At 41.3% G+C, this 25,000-nt stretch overlaps 2 protein-coding genes across 3 annotated transcripts in view; one reads left to right on the top strand and one right to left on the bottom strand.

The window, feature by feature from the left end:
• Positions 1-199, top strand: part of si:ch211-67f13.7 (uncharacterized protein LOC565426 homolog) — a 2,802-nt gene extending 2,603 nt beyond the window's left edge. Inside the window, exon 8 of the mRNA XM_035673899.1 lies at positions 1-199. This exon is cut by the window's left edge and continues 552 nt beyond it. Within this exon, the coding sequence (XP_035529792.1) occupies positions 1-95 (95 nt within the window). The 3' untranslated portion in view covers positions 96-199.
• Positions 200-390: 191 nt separating this feature from the next.
• The window catches only part of LOC118337061 (uncharacterized protein KIAA1522 homolog), a 28,244-nt gene continuing 3,634 nt past the window's right edge, over positions 391-25,000 (bottom strand). The window contains exons 2-8 of one of the 2 annotated variants that reach the window (XM_035673890.1): positions 18,946-19,249; positions 7,178-7,321; positions 6,958-7,001; positions 6,712-6,847; positions 6,421-6,531; positions 2,172-6,248; positions 391-1,360 (exon numbers count right to left, since the gene is read on the bottom strand). In XM_035673890.1, the coding sequence (XP_035529783.1) occupies positions 1,296-1,360; positions 2,172-6,248; positions 6,421-6,531; positions 6,712-6,847; positions 6,958-7,001; positions 7,178-7,321; positions 18,946-19,225 (4,857 nt within the window). In that variant the 5' untranslated portion in view covers positions 19,226-19,249 and the 3' untranslated portion in view covers positions 391-1,295. The remainder of the gene's footprint in view (positions 1,361-2,171; positions 6,249-6,420; positions 6,532-6,711; positions 6,848-6,957; positions 7,002-7,177; positions 7,322-18,945; positions 19,250-25,000) is intronic. The other variant, XM_035673891.1, reaches the window with a different exon arrangement.

Below are 25,000 nucleotides of genomic sequence, written 5' to 3'. Positions count from 1 at the left end.
GAAGGGACAAAGATGACAAGATGGTAGAGTGGAAGAATGGTGATGAGGATTTAGTAGATGATAGAGAGATGACCTGGTATTTCACATGGAGGTAGTATTAGTTTAATGAATAATCAGTAGTCAGTACTCTGCTTAAAGACTGTTGTAACTCTCTACAGAAGGATATTCTGACTCATTTCAATAAAACCATGAAAATGCAGTTGATGGTCCCTCTTTTGTCAGTGAATCTAAAATACATACTTGTGTGCGTATTATACTGAGCCATACGGACTTAAAGCTCAAAAAGAGAAGGCTGAAATAAGATTTAAAAAAAGAAATTGCAACACTGAATATCAGACTGACAGGAAATTTAGAAGAAAATGGGAAAGAATACGACCATTTGATCGGTCCATAAATCTTTATTCTTTCCAATATGAATGATTTATTATTACATTACAGTCTCTGAAACCAGTTTGAAATATATTAAAGTTCAGCACAAATATCCCACCGGTTGATCCATAACTGCAAGGAAAGGCACCGTCTCCATTATCAGTAACTGAAAGCAGCATAAAAATTGGCTACAAAACAATGATTCCAGTATTGCTTTACATGTCTGCTTATTGTTTCTGTGACGTTAATGGTCATGCACATAGATAGCTTTGAATCATAACAAATGACACGCAGCGTTTTTGAGAAGAACATATATTTGGATATGATAAAGAGCTATACAAACAAATCTGATTTAAGTGGTATTTGGGTTTAACACAGTATTGCAAAGAAGACAGTCTGTAGAGACCCTCTTCTCAACATGAAAACAGGAAAAATAACTTAAGATAATTAATATTTTTTTAACAAATATAATTGGTGTGGAAACTCTTTTGGAAAAAATACAGAACTCTGTACCACAGATCCACCATTACTGGATATGTTAAATGTACAATATTTTGCTATATTTACAGAGCACCCAAAAGTCCCATTGTTAAGAGTACTGACTAAACTAAAGCACTGATTCAGCAGGACATAAGTGGTACAATCATTGTTTGACACTAGAGGGCAGTATATTCCCATCTCTAGCAACTGTAAAGCTCAGAAGACCCTCTGGCATAACAAAATATACTGTATTTACTCTAAAATGCAAAATGAGTACTTAAGAAAATTAAGACCTACACCATTAACATAAATTTTCTAAATGCAAATTTTAAATATGTATCTCATCTATCCAAATCAAGTTCCTTGTCTCTCAAACACAAAGACCAACAGAAGATTCAGATTCAGTGTAATTAATGTCCTTCCCAGGTCTCCTTCAGTCTTTACAATCATGTCGATGGCGTTTCTTCTCTTTCAACAGTACCTGCTGTCGCATTTGTTTTCTCCGCTGCATCTGAGGTGGGAGAATATATGTTTATATCCAACAATTTAATAAATTGCAATTGTAATCACTGTGTTTAGGGCTAACAAGCTACGGTGAACATGGTAAGCATTACACCTGCATTCAGGCAATGTCAGAAGAATGGAAAGAACAGGAAAATGTCCTGTTAATTCAACTTGGGAGTCCTACATTATTCCAAGTTAGTTAACACCACTAAGCCTCAAGTCGTATTATTTAAGTATCCCTAGCAAGTGATACCTGATACAAACAAACCATGTTTTTAAATTAGCTGAATCTTTTCTTTTAGTGATAAATGATCAGTGTGTAGAGATTTAGATCCATCTCGCGGTGAAGTTGCAGATTGCAATTAACCGTTTGCATCAGTATGTGTGTAGGAAAAAGTATGGTTGCCGCAAAACTGCCCTATCTACAGCCATTGTTTGGTTTGTCCTAAACTACTGTAGAAACATGGTGGTTACACATGGCGGACTTAATGGAAGGTGACCCGCATCGTCTGTAGATAAAAACAACTGATTCTAAGGGAATGAGAACACAATGGTTTCTATATTCAAGTGATTATACACTGATAAAAACATACCTATGAATATTATATTCCATTTCTGCTAATAGATCCACCTTTAATATTGTAATTTATTTAGATGTAACTGCCTAAATATCACCATGTTAGCACTAACATTGTAACCATGTAAGCATCACAAGATTCTCAGTCTTATACTCTTGATTCGAACAAATGAACCTTATCATCGCATCATTTCCAGTCTATCTCTGATGTGTTTTGTTTATAATGGATCATCTCTCTTACCCTTGATACTCTCTTGCAGTGCTTCATGTCCTGCAGTACTCTCCGTCCCTTCACTGGTCTCAATCTCTTTTCCCTTCGTTTTGGGTTTCTTTGCAACAGGGGGTGGCACCTTGACTCCCTTCTTCACCGACTCTGCTTCACTCACCACATTTGTTACAGAGGAAACCTCCAGGTTCTTCTGTATGGTTGTCTTGGTCTCCGGTTCCGGCTTGGTCTCAATCACCACATTCTTGTTGCTTTTGGAGAAGATAAAGCTTGCTGTGCTGGAAGGGGACTTATGGAGGTCTATTGGTGATGTTGGTGAGTGCAAGCTGAGACGAGACGCAGGGCCGCCTTTTGATCTAGCTGCTGTCCTGAGGCGGATGGCCTCCTGAAGGTTCATGGAAGGAGAGGCAGTCATGGCAGGAGGAGACTTTTTCGTAGGAGACAGTACTGTGGATTGAGACCCAGGTGGAATCACAAGAGACTGGGACTTGGGCAGAGCTGGTTGTGAAATAACTATGGCAGGTGGGGAAGTGGATGTGGGAGAGGTCATGATTAGAGACTTTCTGATGGGCTTCTGAGGAGCCTCACCACTGGCAGACAAGGTTGGAACCTCATGACTGGGCGGCCGATTCCTCAGTGTGACCTCAGCCTCCGGTTCCTCCTCAGCTTTAGGAGGCTCGGGGCTGCTATTGATGGACCGCAGCTTGACCATCTGCAGAAGGGAGGGGGTGACAATGGGAATGGGTTCGTCCTGTAAAACAGGGACAGGGGTCAGCTCCGGGGTTTGGTTTTCTGTGCTCAGAGGACTTGGCTGGTATTTAATGCTTGCAAGACCCTGTACAGGTAAAGGTGGAGGTAAAGGAATGTTTACAGGTGGGGAAGGAGCATGTTCTTGAGCCTTTTCTGTTGACAGAGAGTTTTCAAGTGCTGGTGGGATAGAGACTTCAGATGGTGGTGAATTTGAGGCCTCCTTGGTTGCTGAACCATCAGTATTTGGGGGTACAATTGGTGGTTGGTGGAGAGGCTGTATGGGTGGGGGTGGTGGAATACTCTGAGGGGGAGCGAGAATACTGTTAGATGAAACCGGGATAGTTTTAGATTCGGATGGGACGTTCTCTTGTGGAAGATCAATCTCCTGCTCTGACGACTGGGGTTGTGACGGTAGAGGTGGTGGAGGTGGAATACTTTGTGGCGGAGTGAGCTTGCTAACAGGTGGGGCCTCTTCAGAAGATTGATGGGCATTCCTCTGAGAAGATGGAGGAGAAACCTCTTTAGTGGACAGAGTGGAGACCTCTTGACAAGGTAGAGGGGAGACTTTGATAACCAGTGGAGGGGAGACCTCCTTAACTGGTACTGGGACCTCTTTAACTGGTACTGGGACATCTTTAACTGGTACTGGGACCAGTGTGGAGGAGACGTCTTTAACAAGTGTAGAGGGGGCTTCTTGACTCGGAGGAGGAGAGGACTCTTTGGGCTTTACATGAGAAACCTCTTTAGGTGGTGGAGGAGAAACTTCTTCAGGTGGTGGAGGAGAAACTTCTTCAGGTGATGGAGGAGAAACCTCTTTAGGTGGCGGAGGAGAAACCTCTTTAGGTGGCAGTGAAGAAAACTCTTTAGGTGGTGGCAGAGGCATTGAAGGAGATACCTTTTTAATTGTAGGAGGGGAGACTGCTTCAAGTGGTGGAGGGGGAGCCGTATATGATGGGGGGGGTGGGATATTCAGGGGTGGTGGTAAAATCTCCTTGGATGTACTGTGCTTCTGTGGTTCAGCCTCTGTGGTCACCTTAGCACATTCTGTTTTCACCACTGATAAAGAAGATTTAGTTGTACAAGAGGAGTCACCACCAGGAATGGACCTCTCTGGTGGCATCTGAACAGGTATAAGTAAACCCTCCTCACCAAACATTGGGGGAGGCGGGAGAGGGAAATCAATCTCATCAGGCCCACCGAGGCCCATTGGTGGAGGTGGTGGGGGCCAGGACGACTCGGGGGATACAACGACTTGTACTGATGCGACTGAAGACAACTCTGTGGTCTGTTTGGTGGGGGGTTGGGGAGGATTGTGTACTGGAGGAGCAGAGGGAGATAGAGGAATGCGTACTAATGAAATGGCAGATAACGTATCCTTGTTAGTCTTCACCTCTGTATCTTGTGTGCAGGTGTTTTTACCTCCTTCTTTCACTGCCGCCAGCCTTTCTTCACGTCTCTCTACCGCCTTCACTAACATCCCATTTAATATATCACATACTCTTACTTTCTCATCTTTTTCTGACACTTTTCTATTTCCTTTGACATCAACATTCTGCTCTTCCAGTCTGTCATTGTTCTCTTTGTGAATCTCTGCATTCAAAATCTCACTATCTTGAACTTTCTTTGTCTCTAGAACATGTACGGATCCATTAACAGACTCCACTATTACAGTCGGATTCTTGTGTTTTCTTTCTATCACCAAGCTCGTCACAGACCCCTCTGTAGATGCAGAAGGAGACTTCCTCTGTTGTCTCCTGTCCTTTGGATTCTTCTTTATGATGGCATAAACATTATCAGGTGCCGGGGGTCCCAGTAGCAACTCAAAGGTACGCTTGCTGTGAGCCCATACCTCCGGAGGAGGTGGTGGAGGTGCATGGACTTTAGGTGGTGGAGGGATGTTAAAGAGCTCTCTCAAGGTCCTTACTGAAGGGCTGATACTGGCAGTGTTGACTGGGGTGTCAGCTTTTAGATCCTTCGGAGCATCTGACTGTGTTGGAGGGGCTTGAGTTGAAGCAACAGCATTGGGCCCAGGGAAAAACTTTTGAAGCTTAGCTAAGAGGCCTCTTTTGTTTCTTGGAGATGAGCTGTGGGGCTGTTTAGAAAGCTGTGCAGACCTGCCATCTTGGCTGGAGTAGCCACTGGATGGGGAGACTATTTTGCTTGGCTTATTCTCCTGCAGTAGTTCCTGCTTCTCTTTTGAAGCATCTTTGGAAGCAGTTTCCTCAAGTTTTGCAGCTTTCTCTGCCTTTCGGGCCTGCAGCTGGGATCTGAAGGGACTTACTGACACAGAACCTATAGACTCATCCAGAGAACTTGTGTCAGCGTTGTATCCAGGGCTGTCTATGATTCTGGAGGGGGTCGGACAAGATCCAGAATAGTTTTTTTCATTTTCCTCACCTGAGGCTGAGATGCTATGGAGAGAAGATTCCCCTGAAATGATCCTCACCTCTGCCAGATCACGTGATCGGCGCTTCATCTTATTGTGAAGGGAGTAGGAGCGACTTGGAGGAGGAGGAGCCCTCTTTGGCTTCATGACAGAGAGGCTACGCACAAATGGGCCCTCTTTCTTAACCTCGTCTCCCTTAACAACGAGCTTGCCATTGGAGGTGCATTTTGAAGCCTTGCTGATGGAGGAGTGAACACTGTTTTTGTCTTCTTTTGAAGAGGCATCTCTGTCCTGTGACCTTTGTCTGGGGGTGCTGCTGCTGGAGATGGTTGAGGAGTCAGATACCAAGGTCTCTGAGGACTCAGAGTTGCTCCAACAAGAGCTGTCTGACAGGTTGGGAGGGTTGTGGCGAGAGGCAGAGGAGATGGTGGAGGCTTTGGAGGAAGTGGTTCTGGAGGAAGAGGCTCTAGAGGAAGCACGGGAGGGGGCTGGGCTTGACAGCAACAGACTGCTCTTGCTGACAGTGCGTACACTGTTGCGACTCCGTCCACGGCTGATTTCCACAACATCAATGGAGGGTGGCAACACCGCATTGGGAATGATTTTGGACATGTAGGCGGCCTGTGGTGACATGGACATGACAGGGCTGGGCGGCTCCTGCTGGAGGCTGTTGGCAGTGGTCATCCAGGGGACAGCCAGGGACCGAGGCCTCTGCTCACCTGAGAAGCCGGGGCCCAGGCGGTGCAGCAGGGCCAGGTCATCCCTATGACCAGCATGGGTGGCACCGAGCTTCTTGAGTTGGTCTTTGTTGAGGGGCTGGATCATGTTTTGAAGGTTGGCACTGGCTCCTTTTTGTGACTGCTCTGGTCCATCAGCGCAGCTGTCGTCAGTTTCACCATTATAAAGCTGTTCCTCATCTAACCTCTGAGTCACTGACCAACCCACTCTGTCCAGGCCTGATAGAAGAAAGGAGGACCAATTAGCACAAGTTCATATTAATAATTAAGGAAATGGACATGTATATTTTCTACATATATTATATTTCTGAATGTAGCTCATTCAATTTAAAGAGTAATTAATAGATGTTTTTTTTTTGTAAATAATACGTTTAAATAAAGAGCTGCATACCCAGTTCTCTCTGAACATGTTGTGGGATACCCACAACAGTCTTCCTGTGTCTTCTCCTTGTCTTGGCCTTTTCTGACTTTTTCCCAGAGTTCAAGGGCCTGAATGTAGATCCTGGACAGACAAAGGTATGAGAGAAAAGCAAGAAACTTAATTTAAACTAAATTTAATTTAAACTAAATATAATCTATATATCTCATCATTAAATGTTTAATCTGACATTTTATGTGTTTGCATCACCATATGTTGTGTAATGACCAAGATGGGATATAAATATGCTTGTGTTAAAGTTACCTTGCCTGGTGAGTCCAGAGCGGGAAGATCTGGTGGACACAGACGATTGTACAGAGACAACAGAAGTTGTGTCAGCAATGGTACTGTCTGTCATAAACCCTCCACCTTCTCCGTCTGTGTTGACTGTCATATTCGACTGGAAAAGAGAGAAACAATCTTTTTTAGAAAAAAATCACTTGTGAAAGAACTGTGCATGTGCAGTAAATGTAAGAAAAACAATAATTCTGGGTGTGATGCGTCACTTACAATTGTGCTTTCATTATCCTGGTACTCCACTCCATTATTGGTTTCTGCAAAGAGAGTAACATTTAACTCTGTAGCTTTATAATGGCGATTAAAATTCTTAGCTGTGATTATATTCTCTAGTGCACTCCCTCTTGAGTAATATATAGACAGTTATCAACATGTTGGCATGGGACACCCTTTAATTTAATGATGCAAGACGTATAACTAGAGTGTTTTGTACCTTCTTGCTGCATCATTTTCAATCCCTCCAGGGCCTCAGTATGAAGGTTCTCCAGGTACTTGGGCCTGCTGGCCTCAATGAACACGTTCTCCTGGAACAAAGGGGGTGCTGGGGTTTTGTCATCGTCATCTCGCTTTGGGACAGCTGGAAGTAGAGAGAAGGGAGAGGGGATCAGCTTAGATCAACTCAAAGCTCTGTGTTACTGTAACAGTAAATAAGGGGGCCATATGGATAGGATGAGAGCATTCAGGTGTCTGCCAGGGACATTTAAGTACAGGAACAGTAAATATGTTTGAGGGTTAATACCTGAGTGTGACTGTGAGTTAAAAAGGCTGAACTCCAGTTCCACTTAGGCAGGATTAAACTCCAATGACTGACAACCACTTAACAGGGGATAATCATATAAAAAACTCTACCGTCAGAAACATTATGCTTTGTATTTTCTTTAAGTATAATTTAATTAGGCAGTGAGAAGGACACTAATTAAATTGCTGTCACATCTTGTTAAATGCTTCCTACATCAGTTCAATCTTTCATCAGCTAATTATAAAATACCTGGAATACTATGTCATGAGCCATGGGCACCATCCAAGAAAACATGTCAACTTGCTTTGAGATATAAATTGCATTCAGTCATATGTAAACTCCAATAACTATAATAACCTTACACAACTTATTTATACAACACCAAGCTGAGTTACTGGTTTGCATTATATGATTTTACTTGCAAAACTATACAAATACTCTGCATTTTTGCATTTTAAAAATTCATTTCATATAAAAAGAATGAGAAAACTTGCATAAGACAAAAACAATTGTTACAGTAGCTCTACTTTTGCTGACCAACTGGCATTTGATTTAACTCTGTCATGCTTGGGGACAGTCTAGCATCACTGGGCTAACAACCTGCTTAGACACTTTTATGTAATAGAGACAGCTGCTCCACATTTAGCTACCTACTTTACTCCACTGTAGCTATAAGACCATGCTGGAATTAGCCTTGACAGTCATGTGCTCAGTGATCGCTACTAATTATTACCACTGTCTCTTCTGTAACAGCATTACGGGTGCTCTGCTGGCAGAAAATAATAAGCAACTATCTATTAAAATGCAGAATTCTTCTTCTTACTTTATTTTCCTGCAATTTACAGCAAATATTAGTTGCTAAAGTGAGACTATAAATCACAGCACATTATATATCAGGAGAGCACACATTACAAACTGACTGTGGTTTTTATGGTTTATAGCGACAGTGAATGACTACGCTTTAATTACTTTACTGCCTGTCTTAGGTGAGCCAGATGATCCAGCCTGTACTGGCCATACCTGAATAGCAGTTTTAACAAGGAACAATTGGTTTGACTCATAAACCAATCAGGTCAGTTGTCTTATAATTTCAAACAACTGGCATGTGCTGCTTTCACTCACCTTTCCTCTTGAAGACTGTTGGAAAGCAGTAGAAATTCATACTAGACTTATGAGTCAAAAGCACTACCATGGTGTCTCCTAAATCTTGGAAAGTAATCCAAAAGTAAACCAAAACTATGCCAAAGTTGAAGAAAGAGGAGGACGAATTAGATCTAAAGGTGTAGTCCGTAGTCTGCCAGCTCAAAAAACATCCCGGAAAGATCAAGACAGAATAAAAATCTTGTTTTTGATGAAGCTGTTGTTGTCAGTTCAGGTCCATGTGGAGCGGAGAAGTTCTCTACAGCCAATAGACAATCAGAGCTCAGACACTAATCCTCAGCAGCCTAATTCCTGCCATCCCTCTCTACTCTCTCCCCCACTCGCTGCTCAACAAGATACCCAGCATCCCACTATTGCTCCCCATCTGAAGGCACACTCAACCCGGATTGGTCAGTCAGGGCAAGGATCAAACTGAGATCATACATGTAAACATTGAAGGGAAAAGAAAGCTGTTGTCAGGGATTTGAGGTACGAGGGCGTCACGGGTGGCTCCCTCTTACTTGAGCCACAGCTTTTAATAAATAACACTACGCTGCTTTGTTAGATTACACACCATTTTCACTATAGAACCCTAGTAATTGAGCAAATCTTTTAACTCCTCAGACTACATTAAGAGACCTATAACTTTATTGTTTTGCCACAAGGGGGAGTAAGTGAATTAAAAGAATCTATTCTTAAAACAAGATTAAAAACATGTTTAAAAAAAAGAGGCCTGCAGCTCCACAGCACATGGTCACACATGTGAAAAATGTTCCCTATTGTTTCCAGGAGAATTATATTAGATCTGTTACTATGCAGCAAGAATACAGAGGATGGCATAAGATCACATTTAATCAAGAGCTACTATCTAGAGAATAATTTTCTGATCTGTGGAGACATCATGCACTTTTCTAAAACTTGTTTTCAAGTGAGACTTCTGTTGTTGAGACTATTTCTTCATCTTTTTTTCTTTTTGTTTTCTATTTAGGACACCTCAAACTCATTTGCGGCTACGGGGTTTGTTCACTTCCTGGTGTGCTGAGCAGACATGACATGGAATGTATGCCATCTGAACAAATGGAAAACATTCCCATGGTCGTGATCCTAACGAGTGACTCAAGCAGTTTACAAAGAAAAGAAAAGAAATGAATCACATGTGTTACCAGTACGTAGCAACAAGTAGAAATCATTATTTCAACAGAATCCACTGCTGAGGTGGAAGCTTCAACCTATAGATTTAAACAGTAAGTTGATATGTATGTGCAAGGTAAAGTCAGTCTAGGACAACACTTATCTGGTTACCATGACAGTACACACTCGCCTGCAGAGGCCTGGAGTGATGGGTGGGGCACAACTGCACGTTAATGAGGGGCTCACATTATCACTGGTTCTGTGATCTCATTGTAATTGTGTCCATATTAATCACTGACATATTAAAGACACCATCTGTCACTCGTTGATTGCTCGGAAGCTGGCAGTATTAACGGGCTGATGGTGATTATGTATGAACCCCCAAACTCATGTTTACATCTCGGATTTGGATAAATATACTAAATCCAATGGATGTAATACTGTGTGACCAGTTTATTCAAGTTGCCGACTTCAGCCTCTAGTGAGGAAAACAATGTGTTAAAAAAAAAATCAGCTCAAGGGAGGAATTATGATTACATTTTGTGACATGTAAATAATGGTGGATTTAAAGTAGAACATTTTAAATGAGCCAACATCTGTTGGCAAGTTTGTTTTGGTAAAATATGGGTTATCTGGCAGTAAACAGAGACAGAAGGGTTCAGGAGATATGTTGCATCATCAACAACTGTAAACAAATTACAAATACTGTCACAGACTTCAGTGGATATGACATGCAGCCATGGCAATACTATACCATTTTAGATTAGTAGCACTGTGAAACAATTTAGGTTCAGAAAGAAATTACTTGAAAGTTAAAAGAAATTTAACATTTAAACCAAATTTGTGTTTTTCATTTAAGAATAATCATCTTTTCTAGTAAGGCTTCTAAATCAGAGCATATAAAATATAATTGGTTGACAGATACTAGCTCTAAAAAGGGATGGACAACTGATATTTTTTTTGGGAAGTTGTTGTTAATGTCATCTCATAAACATGCAGGGCAGAATGCAAGGAACGAGGGACGGGAGCGGGAAAGACAAGCTGCTCAGCTTCGAGTGTATACAGCTAAAATTGTGAATATTGTGATTCATTATTGTAAAGAGCAACAGTCTTTATGTGAACACACTGACACAGACAACCTGATGTGACTCTTTTTAGAACCGCTCCATGGGAATTAAACAGATGCAAATACCCCCCACACACACACCTTACATCCCTGCCCTAACTTGCCCCTGTCTCTTGTTTTGCACTGCCGGGCAGACAGCCATGCAGAGGCATTCTCTCCGGCTCTGAGGGTGCTGTCTGCCAGGTGCTTAAGCCTCTCTAATCAGCGCAAACTCAACTGACACACTGTGATGACAGTAGGAAAGGGCTGGTGGCTAACTGTTAAAACTCTAAAAGCAAGAATGTACAGTCTTGATACACTGGACACACACGTTAATGTGTCCTGGTCGAAGCTTGTGTGCTCCATTGACTATTTTCACGCTCTTGGTTACCAATGAATAAAATATAAACATATCTCCGTCAAAGCTGAAAGGAAGGAAGAAAAGAAGAAGCATGGTGTGACAATGAAGACAATCCAGGTAATGGATACATCGGCATTATCTGGCACGCAGGGTTACACTCTATTTTACTGTCAGACATCACAACCTGTATGCCAGCAAACCAGTATGTATCAGATACCTGCAAAAATATACCCCAGACGCACACAAACGCACACTATTACTATTATTTTGCAGGTGGACAGTTTTTGCACCATACTTAATGTCATTAGTCATCACTTTACATCCTGCACCTCCCCACAGCCTTCATCTGTCAGTTTGTAGTTTAAACGTCAGGAGTGAGCAAACTCATGTTCTCAAACTCATTGACATAGCGATGAGGTCTTTCTAAGGGTAAGCCATAAGCAACAAATTAAAATCCCATTAAAAAATATGCAGGAGAATTTAAACTATTCAGGACTGCAAGAGCCTGTTTAATGTAAGCACAACTTTGCTACAGGCTCCTATTATATGTGATTACAGACAATAAAACAGTGTAATGGTCTGGGGGTACCTAAGGTATAATTCTTAGCAAGTTGGTAGGTAGGTAAGTGTTAGTTAAAGAGAAACACGGTTTTGTTACTAGGTACTTAGTATAAAATGGAAACCAAACTGCTGTGAATGTGAATTCAGGAAATGTTCTCAGGGGGTGTAACCATTGTGACGTGTAGTAAAGTGGGTGTGTTGTGTGGCAAATGTCTGTTAGTCGATCCACCACTTTGGCCCACACTTAAATATCCCAACACGTATTGTATGAATTGCCACAAAATTTTCATTTTCAATGTTTGTTTGTGACCAAATACCTGCACAACTGATAACATTCCCATCAGCTTCATCTGTCTTAGTGCCAATTAGAAAATATTAGCATGCTAACTAAGAGGGTAGTGACCATGGTAAATATTACCCGCTAAGGCATACTTTGTAGGATTCGTCAGTTTCTGTTCATAAATACTTGTTACAAAGTGTCCTCGCCTCCCCAGCTTAAGCAAGAGAGAGAGCAGCAGTGGTTGATCGAGCTACAGAGTGAATGAAGAGAGGGAGCGGGTTAGGAAAACAAGGCAGTGAATCTGAGAAATAAAAACATTATTTTCTGATTGTTTCACAGAAACACAGAGAGAAAGCAAAGGAGAGAGACACACACAGCGATGTTACCTGGCTGCTGTGTTTTTATAGAGTCCCGACCTTCCGACTTCACAGTCTGCACACAATGTCTCGAAACACAACAAAATAAGACAACACAGGCAGAGGGCGGGACCTCTGACACCACCACACACACCAAGTGGGTCATAAACGATGATTAAGAGGGATTATTTTGTATGAAAATCCCACTCAGTATGCCTTTAACGTTGTTATTGTGAACATGCTAACAATAGCATTCAGCTCAACACACCACTGTGCTCAAGTACAGCCATACAGAATTGCTAGCATGGCTGTAGACTCAATATCAGAATAAAGGAAATGGTAGATCACCTCCTCTCCAGCACCCCTGAGTACTAAAGCAGCAGGTTGTGCTGATGTAAACTGGGCAAGTCCCTCTATTATACAAGCAGAGAGCAGGCTTATCACAGCTCCATTTCTTGAATATGCACAGAAAGAACAGGGTGTTCTTGGAGAGGAAAACTACGTAAATACCAATACCAACACTGTGTGCACCTAAACTTGTGACACTTGACAGTACAGTGAATTTATACTTTAACCCCCTTTGCTTAAAAACTGCCCTTATTTGACTACAGAAGGCATGACGGGTGACTCACAAAACTTTCCAAACACATTTATCGGTCTCTCTGTAGACTTACCAGTGTGTTGGCAAACGGTTTCCTTTCGTGACAATGGCCTGTGCAGTTGGTGCAAAGCCACAGTCACATATCTGCGTATCTTGACAATGAAACAATGTATGATTTCATAAATAATAACTGTCGCTTTAGGCCTTCCTGCTTAGTTTGGTGACACTGACACCGAACATTAGAGAATTGCAATCAAGAATAAAAGGAACTTGATTAAATGAAACTGGAGCACATTATTCAGTTGGGACTAGAGGGCAAACAGACACTTAGTAAACTTCTCTTGCCATTTAAGTGATCTAAATATGATCTCCTCCTCTGCCATTTAGGCGTGGTGACTCTTCATCTATTGAAATAAAATCCCAGTAAATACCCATAAAACCCGGTGATTATAAACAAGCATTTGTGCAACTGTTTACTAAACAGGTTGTCAAAAGTCTTCATCTACAGAAATTCCCACAACGTCAGCATCAGCTTGATTTTCACATAACAAATGAGCTGAGTGTGTGAAAGTATCACAGAAATTAACCTCATCGCCGCACCACTACTGCGTTTTGATCTACAACAGTGCATGACAGAATCAACACGTCCTTTTCACATAAAGATTAGATAATGAGACAGTCTCTCAGGGGAATACTCCTCCCTCAGGTGACAGTGTATGTATGATTACTTCCCATCATGAGAAGAAGAAAGTGAAACTCTATCAGATGTCAAGTTCTCAAACCTGTTCTCCTGACTTTTATTGTTATTGTGTCATCAAAACACAAAAAGACATCCTGTGTCACACAAACACACAAAACTACATTGTTGCCAACAGTATTAAAAGGTAGCTGCCATTTGTTGAAATTTTTTAACAACCATATAATATTTAGATGAATTGGATGAAGGTTGATGTCGTCTTTGGCCTCATGTCTCAGTGTTGTTGTTGGCCCTGTTCTTCACAAAAAAAGAACTACGTTTCCTATAATGCCAAAGCTCCTGTGTGTATTTCACTGCACACTGTAGTGTGTAAAATTGTGTATCTTACAAATGAATCTTTGAATCTAAATAAGGATGTAACTTGCCTCCATGGCGGTGTTTTTTCTTTCACTTTCCTAAATGAATGTTGCAAGTATTTTACTTCTACTATCAAAGCTGAAAACTTGAGCTCCACTTTCAATGAAAACATTTTTTACCCAATTTATGCTACAATGCAAACTGCCATTGTGCTTTATATACAATCTAGCAGATTTCACACAAGAACTAACCTGGTGATGAACCCGTAAAAGCTGCAAATCTTTGTACAATTGTATCAAAACTGACCTGGCAATGTTTTATCAGTGTCCCAGTGCACCACACAGCAACCTTTAACTGACATGAAAAACTGAGAGAAAATACAGTAAACCAACAGATAAATGCACGTAAAACCAATAATCTCTCTGAAATTAAGTGTTCATAAGAAAAGATTCAACAAAATAAGTCAAATAAAACAGCTCATATGATCTGCCACCTGGCATGTATGCCAAACACACACTCACACACACACACAAAGGGCTCCCTATTTCTAGCTTCCTCAAAGAAATATCTTTATAAAGCTCAGGAATGTGAGGAATCTCTCAGGGAGTGTTTTGAGCGAGCAGGTGACCTTTCGAGCATACCTTTGTAGGACTGTATGACCTAATCAGTCTTCCCTTCACCTTATTTCCATTTAACCAAACCAGGGGAATGGCTCTAAAACCTCATTAAGAAGCTAAGACAGGATCTGAGCTGAGTTGCATAAGAGAGGCCTGTCATCTAGTTTTACACAGGATCGTGTACACTGACAGCACGGCGGGGACATAAAACACTGTCAGAAAGGTACGCAGGTAAAACGGAATTAGACAAATGGAAGTGAAGTAACATGTAACAACACATAATCTCTGCCTTTTGGCTCAGGATGAAACATTGTCCAGGTAATCAGAGAAGACAATGCAGAGTTAATGGATTAACCACACTGAAGGGTCCAGGAAGCCAGAGTTTATCTCTACAAAACCTGCTACTGTGCAGTTCCCTCTCTGGTCAAACTCCACCAGCCTTGTTTACAAAAATACATTCCTGCAAGTGCAAAGGTTAAAGTAACCCAAGGGTTACAGGGTTCGGGCGGTCACCCTAACCTGGAATCTAGGTCAACCTATTGTCATCCTTTAATGAAACTGACTGAAAAGCAAACACATCGGGAGATTAAACTGTCTGATGTGTTAATAGCAGGTTACTTTGTTAGGGACACATGAATAAAAGGACTTACTTGGTAGGGCTGCGTGTTCATTGAAGCATTTTAGTATGAGTGACAATATGATACCTGACTATTGGTAACGATACTGAAACTATAACTTTCTGTGCTTTAGTTTGAGAAACATAAACATGGTTTTCTATGAAAAAAACTTCACAAAATGTTCTCTACCTGACTGCCTAAATAAAATACTCTATAATTCAGTCTAAAATCAGGCCATATCTGTTTAAAGAACACATCTGATCGGACATTCAATGCCAGCTTTCATTATGTCCATAGACTTTATAATGATGTGCTAATAATATGCGGTATGTCATTCTCAGTGAGTCCATCCCACAGTACGTCACCTCTTCTGGCTGGAAAAAACAGTAGGTACATACTACGGTACGTCAAAAATGTATTCTAAAACAATATCCAATTTTCAGAGTGAAACCCAGTGCATTTGTTTTTCGAGAAAAACAGAAATTTATTTCTATTATAGAATAATCTGCTCATATTTTCTCAATTAACTAATTAACTATTAAAAGCAATCATTTGGTATATAAAATGTCAGAAATGCCCATAAAAAAATTGACTAATGATAGTTAATGGACTAATCGTTTCAGCTCTAATCTATATTGAGCTCTAGTCTATTTAGTTTTTATTGTGATTTACTTCTCTCGTTAATTTCAGTATCCACTTTGAGTAAAAATAGTATTTTGTAAAAACTATTTTGAAAAGATGATGTTAATGTTTTTTTTTATACTTTGTATCTATTTTGATCTATAAGTCACATGAATTATCGTCAGACTGTATATGTTAGAGAGGAGTTGTGCAAAACAAGTATTGGGGTTTGATACACAGGCGTTCATATTAGTACACATACTCCATGTGATCCTTTATGGGTGCCAGTGTCTCAGAGCGAGGAGAAACAGTGTGAGTGGAGAGGTCAGGAAAAACAAAACCCCTTGTTCCTCCCTCACTGTAACGGTCCCGCCATGGCTTTTAATTAACTGGCACTGTGCCCGCCATACCAGGCATTTAGTGGGCAGGAGGCCCCTCTGGCATCAATACAGATTATCATCAGGGGCTCAGCTGGAGGTATTCAATTTTCTGGGCAAGTCTGTTACACTGCACCATGTCCTGCTCCTGCAATAAACCTCCTCTGGATGCATTTTGGGAATTGCTGAGCTCCTTCACTAATCAGAGGAAGCGTCTGGCGGAGGAGTTTGCTGTGGTTGTTGCCAGCACCAACAATCTGCACGCCATACACAGCACGTTGATTACTGAGGGCTCAATAGCAGCGTATGTTACTACCTGGCACATAAATCACACTTAATAGTCAACACTTTACCGGCTTCATAGTGATATATCTCTCTAATCTTAAGGCCTATTACCTTAACGTAGTGGATACACCATTTAAAAGAATATTAACTGTGGCTGCCATCACAACAATCATTAAAAGTTGGTTCCATCTTAAAAAGAAATGCGCTCTCCAGTAATTTGTCTTGAGTGCATGTGTGGAAAAGTAAAGGAGAAGTTTTCAGGGCCTCTGCCCGATGTGGGAGGCAGCCTCTAAGCCGACCTTGGCAGAGGAGAAATACCTTATCTGTCCTCACAGTTTACTTTCCCTTACAAAACTCTTCACACTGTTGTTGTAAGTAGTGGCACAATATAATGTAAAGATTGCATAATGCAGTCTACATACTCATGATGTGACAGTCAACAGTGATGTGCTTGTCTATGCATTCATCATCTACCAAAGCCATAGATGTGACTGAAAACGTGTTTACACATATTCATCTTCTGTTGTGGGTACAGTTTGACTGTGTGAGACTCAATGAGTTTGAATCCCGTGGAAATCCCCTCATGCCCTTCCAGCTGAACTACGAGCTCTGGGCTTCCACTTGGAGACGCAGCAAGAAAAACAGGCAGGGCCTCCTCTGTCTGTCTGTCTGTAAAGCAATTAGCCAAGACTACACAAGCAATGCCAGACACTGTTTGTACTGTTTTTGCATAAGCCAGCTCAGTAGAACAAGGTTTAGCTTGTTTGTCTCATGTTTTTGTGTTTAGGTCTGGCTGCATAAAGGTGTGATTAATGACGATGTAAAACTTAAGTTAGTGCTGACAGTTCACATACTGAAAAAAAAGTGCGTTCACAAGGAGAAAACAGGACTGTGAGAGTTCAGCATGCTGACATACGAGTGCACATGTGCAAGCTCCAACAAGATCGAGATACAGTTCTGGGAAAAGTCAGAGTGTTGCTGCAATGTTATGTGAGTGTGTGAATGAATTGTTTTTATGTGTTCACTACATGCATTAATTGGGTTTTACTTAAACTGTTGATTGTGTGGGTATGTGTGTGTGTGTGTGTGTGTGTGTATCTCTGTACGAAGGCTAAAATAACACACCCATAACACCTTCCATTTAATGCATGTCCCACTGTTCACTTCACCCTCCATGTAACCTGAAGACCAGGTAAGTTAAGTGATGGTATCACAGAACAGGACAGACAGAGATTTTTTTTCACAGCAAACAAAGCAAATGGGAGGTCAGAAGGCGAGTAGGAAGTCAGTCTGTTCAAACATCCCTCTAGTGAACAAACATACATGCCTGGGAGCCAAGGAGCAGCATATTCAACTGGTTCCCAAGAACTTATCCCGACTCATCTTAGATGTCATGTTACTAAACTAAGCTGCGCTCTGTAGAAATGTCTTTAAATATCTTGTGCAAGCATTACAGGAAAACACTGGTGGGTTTTAGCCCATTAGCAACACATTACTTCACTTACTGACTAATATCTTTTAGATTTACATGTTTTCAGAGTCATTTTGTTCCTTGTAGCCACCCATTGGTTCATGGTTTATGTCTGTACAAAAGCCGGGGCCTTGACTGAGATAGGGAATTCAACACAGTTTAATAATCTGTTGTTTTTATTCTTTTAGTTTTTGTGTGTGTGTGTCAATGGTATCTTATCTTGTATGGCACTACAATTGCAAGCAGAGACTCTGTTTTCATGTATTCAAGGATGCTCGGTCATTCACATTGCCAGGTGCTGAAATTACATTTCTGTGGGGCCTTTTTTGATTAACCTGTAGATTATTCTATTGATTCATTGATTCATTATTAAGAATATAAGAATGTTTAGTGAAAAAATTGCCAATTGTAAGTTCCTACAGCTTTCAACAATCTGCTTATAACTGCTTTGCCACAGAAGGGTGAATGTCAAGTAATGGCCTTCTGTAGAGCAGGAAATTTATCTCAGGGTTTCCCCCAGAAGATTAGCCATGGTGGTAAACCAACAAGGTTAATATTTTATCTCTTTTATTTTAAGTGTATTAGCTTTTATAATGTTAGTGGGAATGGTCTGTTTCACCTAAATTCTCCATGGTGCTCTAAAGGAAATGTTTTGGTTGAATTCTAAAATATTGGCAAATTGTAGTTGAGCTAAAACACGCAAAACTGGCTGATGCTCCTCTGATCTGTGGTGGCAATTCATATACAGAAACATTCTTTTACAATGGATATTATGTAAGATGTAGCGTACTATCAACTACACCACAGAACAACTGCTAACATACTAACACCTGATAAAATACTAGAGGAGTTAAAATGGCTGTTGAGCATCCTGCAGGCTCTTACCATGACTGTTACCTTGTGACTTCTGTCCTCCTTTGTGTCCACCCTGATGTCCAGCAGCAGGGTGCCTATCCAAGGCCAAGTCAAGTGCAGGACCTAGACCAGGGCTCTGCCCCTTGGCACCGAGCTCCTTCCTCTTCTTGCCCTTCAGCCAGCCCAAAGCCCGGCCCAGGGAGTGACTGCGCTTCTTCCGGCCCCTTTTGCCGTGCTTCTCGTGGGCAAAAATGTCAACCACATCCTGGGGAATCAGGTCCCCAAATCCCAGTGAGTCACGGTTTGACATACCACCTCACACTGGAGAGACACCCTGAAAACAGAAAAAGAAGAGACGGGCAATAACATTTTAGTCATCATCATCCAAGCTCTACATGTGATGGCACATAAGGAGAGGTAATAATCGAAGGACCATATTGTTGAACTGCTTTTCTAACATTCCTGGCTCACCACTGGTTTCAGTTAATTCCAGTACAATATTACAATTGTTAATATTAAATCAAGTTATGTATACTTAAAACGTGCTTTAGGTGATCCAGGATTTTGAGAAAAAAAAGAAACAAAATGTTGACTTTATTTTCATTACTTGTCAACATTAATGTCATTGGATGCAGTGGCAAGTAGGAGCTGAAAACCAATCTTGCTGTTCTGCTCAAGAAAATCACAACATCCGATATTTGAGAGGTGGCTGCTGCAAAGAAACCTTTTTTATTAAAAAAGCTGCTAAATTCAGTGTCCTTACAACAGTTACTATATCCGATTACTGTCTGCCTTCCAGGTTTGATTTCCCATCAATATAGATCATCATTCTCACACTTTTCCACAGTTGATGTAGTGCACCAAAATAAGCACCAAGGTTAACGATGATGGATTGATTACCTATGGCAAACAGGTTTCAAGTCTTGGCAAGGTGATTGTGTTATCTTGAAAAAAACGGGTTCTAAAGTTTTTTAATCCAGTTAAAACTTAGCTTTGGAAAATGTTTGTCAGTAATGTAAAGTGTACAAAACCATGAATCCAGTTGTACTGCAAATAAATACAGCTAAGTCTTTAGACCACCCGAATTGGTATGTGTGTGTATATATCTGTTTGTGTTTGTGCGTCTCTGTGGGCACTGCTCATTCAACCCACACACTCAGCCTACAAAGACCCCCCTCCTGCCTCTAAACAAAACTTCACAGTTCTGCAAAGAAAGAACTGGCACCGCTCCCTTCATTCCATAACATGGAGTCATAATTCACAAAGCCGCACCCGTAGGCTCATGCACTTTTACACACAGGCACAACAGCACACTGGAACAGAAAAATAAACAGTCAGTAATGGGCATTGAGGCATTTTTGACGAACAGTGTTCATATATCAATGTAGTTTCTGTTTCATGTTCCTTGTTATGTTTCTTTGTCTTCCTTCATCTTGTTTTTTTTTTTTCTTTCTCAGTAGAATGAGCTCATCGCCTCTCTGTCAGCCTCCTTCCTCCACCCCTCCACCTTGCTAAACTCCTCTACTTTAAGGCAGGTTTCCCAGCCTTGCTCCTGGGGATCTATAGCTCACACTGGGCTTCTTCCAGCTGCGTACTTTATTAGATACTTATCTCCAGATCACAGGCTAAGAGTAGGATCAGGCTCTTAAGATGACAAGAGTCAGAGCATGTAAATAAGCAAACTGAGACTGAGGGAAGGTGGGAGTGGAATCAGATGAAAGAATTATGAATCCCAGGGTGATTTGCCATCGAGAAAGTTCATGAAAAGTTTTTGGCTGCCATGTTGCTTCACGGTCATGCATGGAAAACACTGCAGACGGATTTTAGCACAGACAGTGTGTGAGCAATATATCCAAAAATCTTTCAGCGACACAGTTTCTAGGAAGACTTCCCTGCCCCAGACGAGCCACAAAACTAAAACCACAGAAACCTATGTCATGTTCTCTAAGGATTACAAATGCTCCTCGTCATTAAAGCTCTGTGTAATGGAGAGGGAGAGCTGTGATAAGAAGTTAGCGGACTCTGGTTTGGATGTATTGCATAGAACATTGTGGGGCAAATGTGCACATTTAAAGCCACATGCTGTTCATACTGTCATAAACTAACCTTTTATGAGTTGAGTCTTGACGATGTCAGAATGGGGAAGACATGGGGAATATTCACTCAGTTGTCAATTTATTAGTTCTGTGTATAGTTAAACTAATGCAGCCCAATACAGTCCTGAAATAAATCCTCCCTTCATTAAAGTTATAATGTGTTTCTATTATTTTCTAATAACTCCTCTATGGAGATGGTAAATGCTCATGCCAGCATGCTAACATGCTCACAATAACAATGCTGACAAGCTGATGTTTAGTTCATTTAGCATGCTAACACTGGGTAATTAGTACCCAGTGTACTAAGTAGAATCGGGAATCAGTTTTGGAGATATTCCATCATGAAACCAAATTATTGGACTAACGTTTTGACGTAATGTTGCTGCTAGAGGTAAAGTCAGACGGGTCATTTATGGACCAATGTGGACGATTTATTGCAGATTGCAACTCCTTTACTTCACCCTCCCCTTCCAATCGTTCAAGTAGGAGAAACTGCGGTGGCCGCAAAATCTGCAAAAAACGTGAACGGCCCAATCTGGAGTCAGTGTTTTGTTTGTCTATTCTGGGCTACCGTAGCAACATGGCAGTTCCTCCACGGCAGGTAACCTGCAGTGTCTATAGATATAAAAAGCTAATTCTTGAGTAAAACATAACGATTATTATTTTCAGGTGACTATACAGTAATTAAAACATACCTATGTATTCCATTTCTGCCAATAGAGCCTCTTAAATGTTACACACTGGACCGAATCATCTTCCAGTCACCATGAATGCCCGTATAAAATGTCATTGTAATCCATCCAATAGTCTCAACAATGCTGCTAGTATGGTTAACGAGTAGAATAGAGTAGTAAATCTGATTCTACCCTCTCCAGAAAGAGAGGTTTACATCCACACTCATGACAGAAGTATGCGGCCCCATATGAGAGGATTATATTACCATCAGTACTTGAAGAACCTGAATGCTTTTCTAAACATTATACATACAAAGGCGTTTTTGAAGTAATTTGTTATCTTAATGTAGCCAAGCTGAACATGTTACTCACTAGAGCACAACTCAAGTGGCACAATGTGTATGGAGTAGACGCAAGTGAGTGAGTTGTAGTGAAACACCAATAACAAGAAAGAGCATCCATCTTCTTCAGGAGAAAAGTAACAGGCCTCTCCCTGCCCTAAGCCCTGTGTTTCTCCTGCTCCAAATTACAGTCATTTGAGCATGACTAAGATCCCTGCATGTATTGGCCACAGTCGCCAATAATCAGACGTGTCTCTCGGGAGAAGAGGGGGCTGGTTCATTCATTTATAGCCCTATAGCTGGGAGTGCATCAACTCATTGTACTATTTCCACCACAGAGGAACCGGAGTAATACTAAGCACTCGGGGACGCAGCGGAGGACCACCCAGCAGACCACTGTCTGTGCAGTCCTGTTTTAAGGAGTTGACTCATGCCACCGTTGCTGCGGTTACACATAACAACCTGCAATTTTCCGTTTTGCAAACAAATTTAATGAGGTGACGCACACAGTGGAGTGTCCACTCTAAAAATATCTGTTTGTTTGATGACGTCTATATTTGTATCATTTATCTTAAGATTTACAAAAGAAATGTCACATCTCTCTGGTTTATTTAGAGAAAAGTTACTGTCACAATCCTCTTTCTAGAAAATAAGCTTTAGACTCACAATCTCTCTTCATAAGTTAAAGCACCATCACCGACATTTTAATTACAGGGTTGCTTCATTCGTCCCAGCAATCACCTAACCCCTAACCACGACTCTCAATTCATAAAAGTTGATACACAAACCATAGACACGAAAGAAGAATTTGAAGCACAAACCGAGATAGCACTGTCTACACTTCACCACATCAAGGTGCATTAGATTATGATCGAATAAAATACCCTAAGCTGATTTACACACAAAAATGTAGGTTCTCTCTCCGACACTAAACCCGCTGTGGTTTTCCAGCCCAGCCCCAGTCCTGCCGGAGCAGGCATGTGTTCCAACATGCTGTTTACTTACCCTTTACAAAAGACGCCAGGCTTTCACATTGGACAGGAGGTACTGCTCAAACACAGCAAACCTCAACACAGTGTGTCAATACCTGCAGCACTGACTGATTATCTGACACTGACAGTAGCGTGTACATATCTGCATGAAGTCAACTGGGGCTGATAATAGTTTACACACTGTCATGAAATAGACTTTGAGACTCAGCATATCTAGAATTTACATTTATTGTTTACTTTTGACAGATATACTGTATGTCCTGGGGCTTCAGTACATAAATTCCACAGCAAATGTGGATTTTCCCTCCACTTTTACGCAGGCAGGTCAACAGAATTGAAGCAAAGCACTGACACCTGCCTTGCCTGAAGCAAAGCACAGTAGCATGGCTTACTGTGCAAATCAAACCCCAAATCCATGAATTTACCAAGAATCTCCATCTTAAACTGGGCTCTACTGTACCTTTCTTTGACAAACTGGTGTGTAAAACAAAGGGGGAAAGCCGGTTTTTGTTACATATGAACATTTCTTTAAATCCAAGCGACTTAAGCTGAACACACCCTCAACAGATCCAGTATGTCAAAGGAAGTGCAAATAATTGTCAGTGTTTGTTTTTACACTGAATGCCTTGAAGGTGGGATTTATTACGATTTTTTGGCACCCACTGTGTTGGTTTTTTATGACAAACCGCACCCATGTGGTAAAGAATTAGGTTCAGAGTTGAACTACCTACACAAACTCAAACTGGAGGGTACAGGAGCCTTCCATCTGGTAAACTCACAATACTGATTTTATGCTCAAGTGTAATCACACCCTTATCAACTCTGGCAAATATGAACAATGTGAATTTTGCAGGCGATGACGGGGGGACGAGGAAAGGGGAGGGGTCTCCAGGAACTGTAACTTTGACTTTGGTGAGTCACACAGGGAAGCTGACGGAGCAGACTGCAGTAGCTCATGGGGATAAGGCAAAGCCAAGAGGGAGTGGCGGTGATACAGGCAGCCACTTTTGTTTGAATTAGGACTGGCTCAGTTCAACCAGGAGGCCATTCACATCTACGCCTGAGCTGCTGAGTTTCACATGGCATGACTTAGCTGTCAGTGAGCGAGGTTAAGGTCAGGGTGAATGTGGTTAGTCTCCACAAGACAGAAATAATACTTTAATAAGGTTAATAATTTCCTTTTTTGGGGGAAAAAAAGGATGTTTTGGATCTGTTCCAGTCTTCCTGCTGAGATCACCGGAATAGAATTTACAGTAACAGCAAGTTTTGTCAATAACAGTCCTTAAACCACACTTAAAGTGGCTCTGTAACTAAATTGCAAGTGTTGGGACAGTGTGAAAACTGGTGTTGCTGTGCGGCACCTGAAGGCATCAATCAGGGCGTTGGCTGTCTTCTCTGAGCATTATCAAACAAAGGAGAGCACTGCTACTCAAGAGCAGACTTAAAGCAACCTTGTCTAAGCTGCAGCTCAAGTGCAAACACTCCATGTTCAAGAAATGTACTGTGATGGATGACGATCAAGACTCAAACTGGAAATACTCAATTACACAACTTTAGGAGGTTTGAAACCAGTCTGTGAAATGACAGAGGAGAACTTCTTACGAGAGGTTTGTGGGAGTCATCAGGCATCAATGGAAAGATTTCCCATCTTAAGGGAAGTAGGGTCCTGTTTCACAGCAGATGCATGTTTGCACTGACAAAGAGGACTGCAAGAACGTTTCCTAAAAATCTGGTTCCATACCAACATATCAGCATAAATACACAGTGGCTAAGGACTTGGACTGAAAGACAATCCCTTGCTGACATTATGTGGTCCCTGTGTTTGCTGCAGAAAGGATACAGTTTCAGAAAAAGACCATGTAGGTAATGACAGTGATAAAAATAAACAACAATAACAGTGTAAGACAATAATGACACAAATAAACCCAAAATTGTATGTAACTTAACTCACTGAGGTTATAGACACTGTGTGTGTGTGTGTG

This window comes from Morone saxatilis, unplaced genomic scaffold (genome assembly GCF_004916995.1).
Source record: "Morone saxatilis isolate NCDOM2014 unplaced genomic scaffold, NCSU_SB_2.0 Contig3, whole genome shotgun sequence".
Classification (NCBI taxonomy): domain Eukaryota; kingdom Metazoa; phylum Chordata; class Actinopteri; family Moronidae; genus Morone; species Morone saxatilis.
This window is presented reverse-complemented; position numbering and strand designations above follow the sequence as displayed.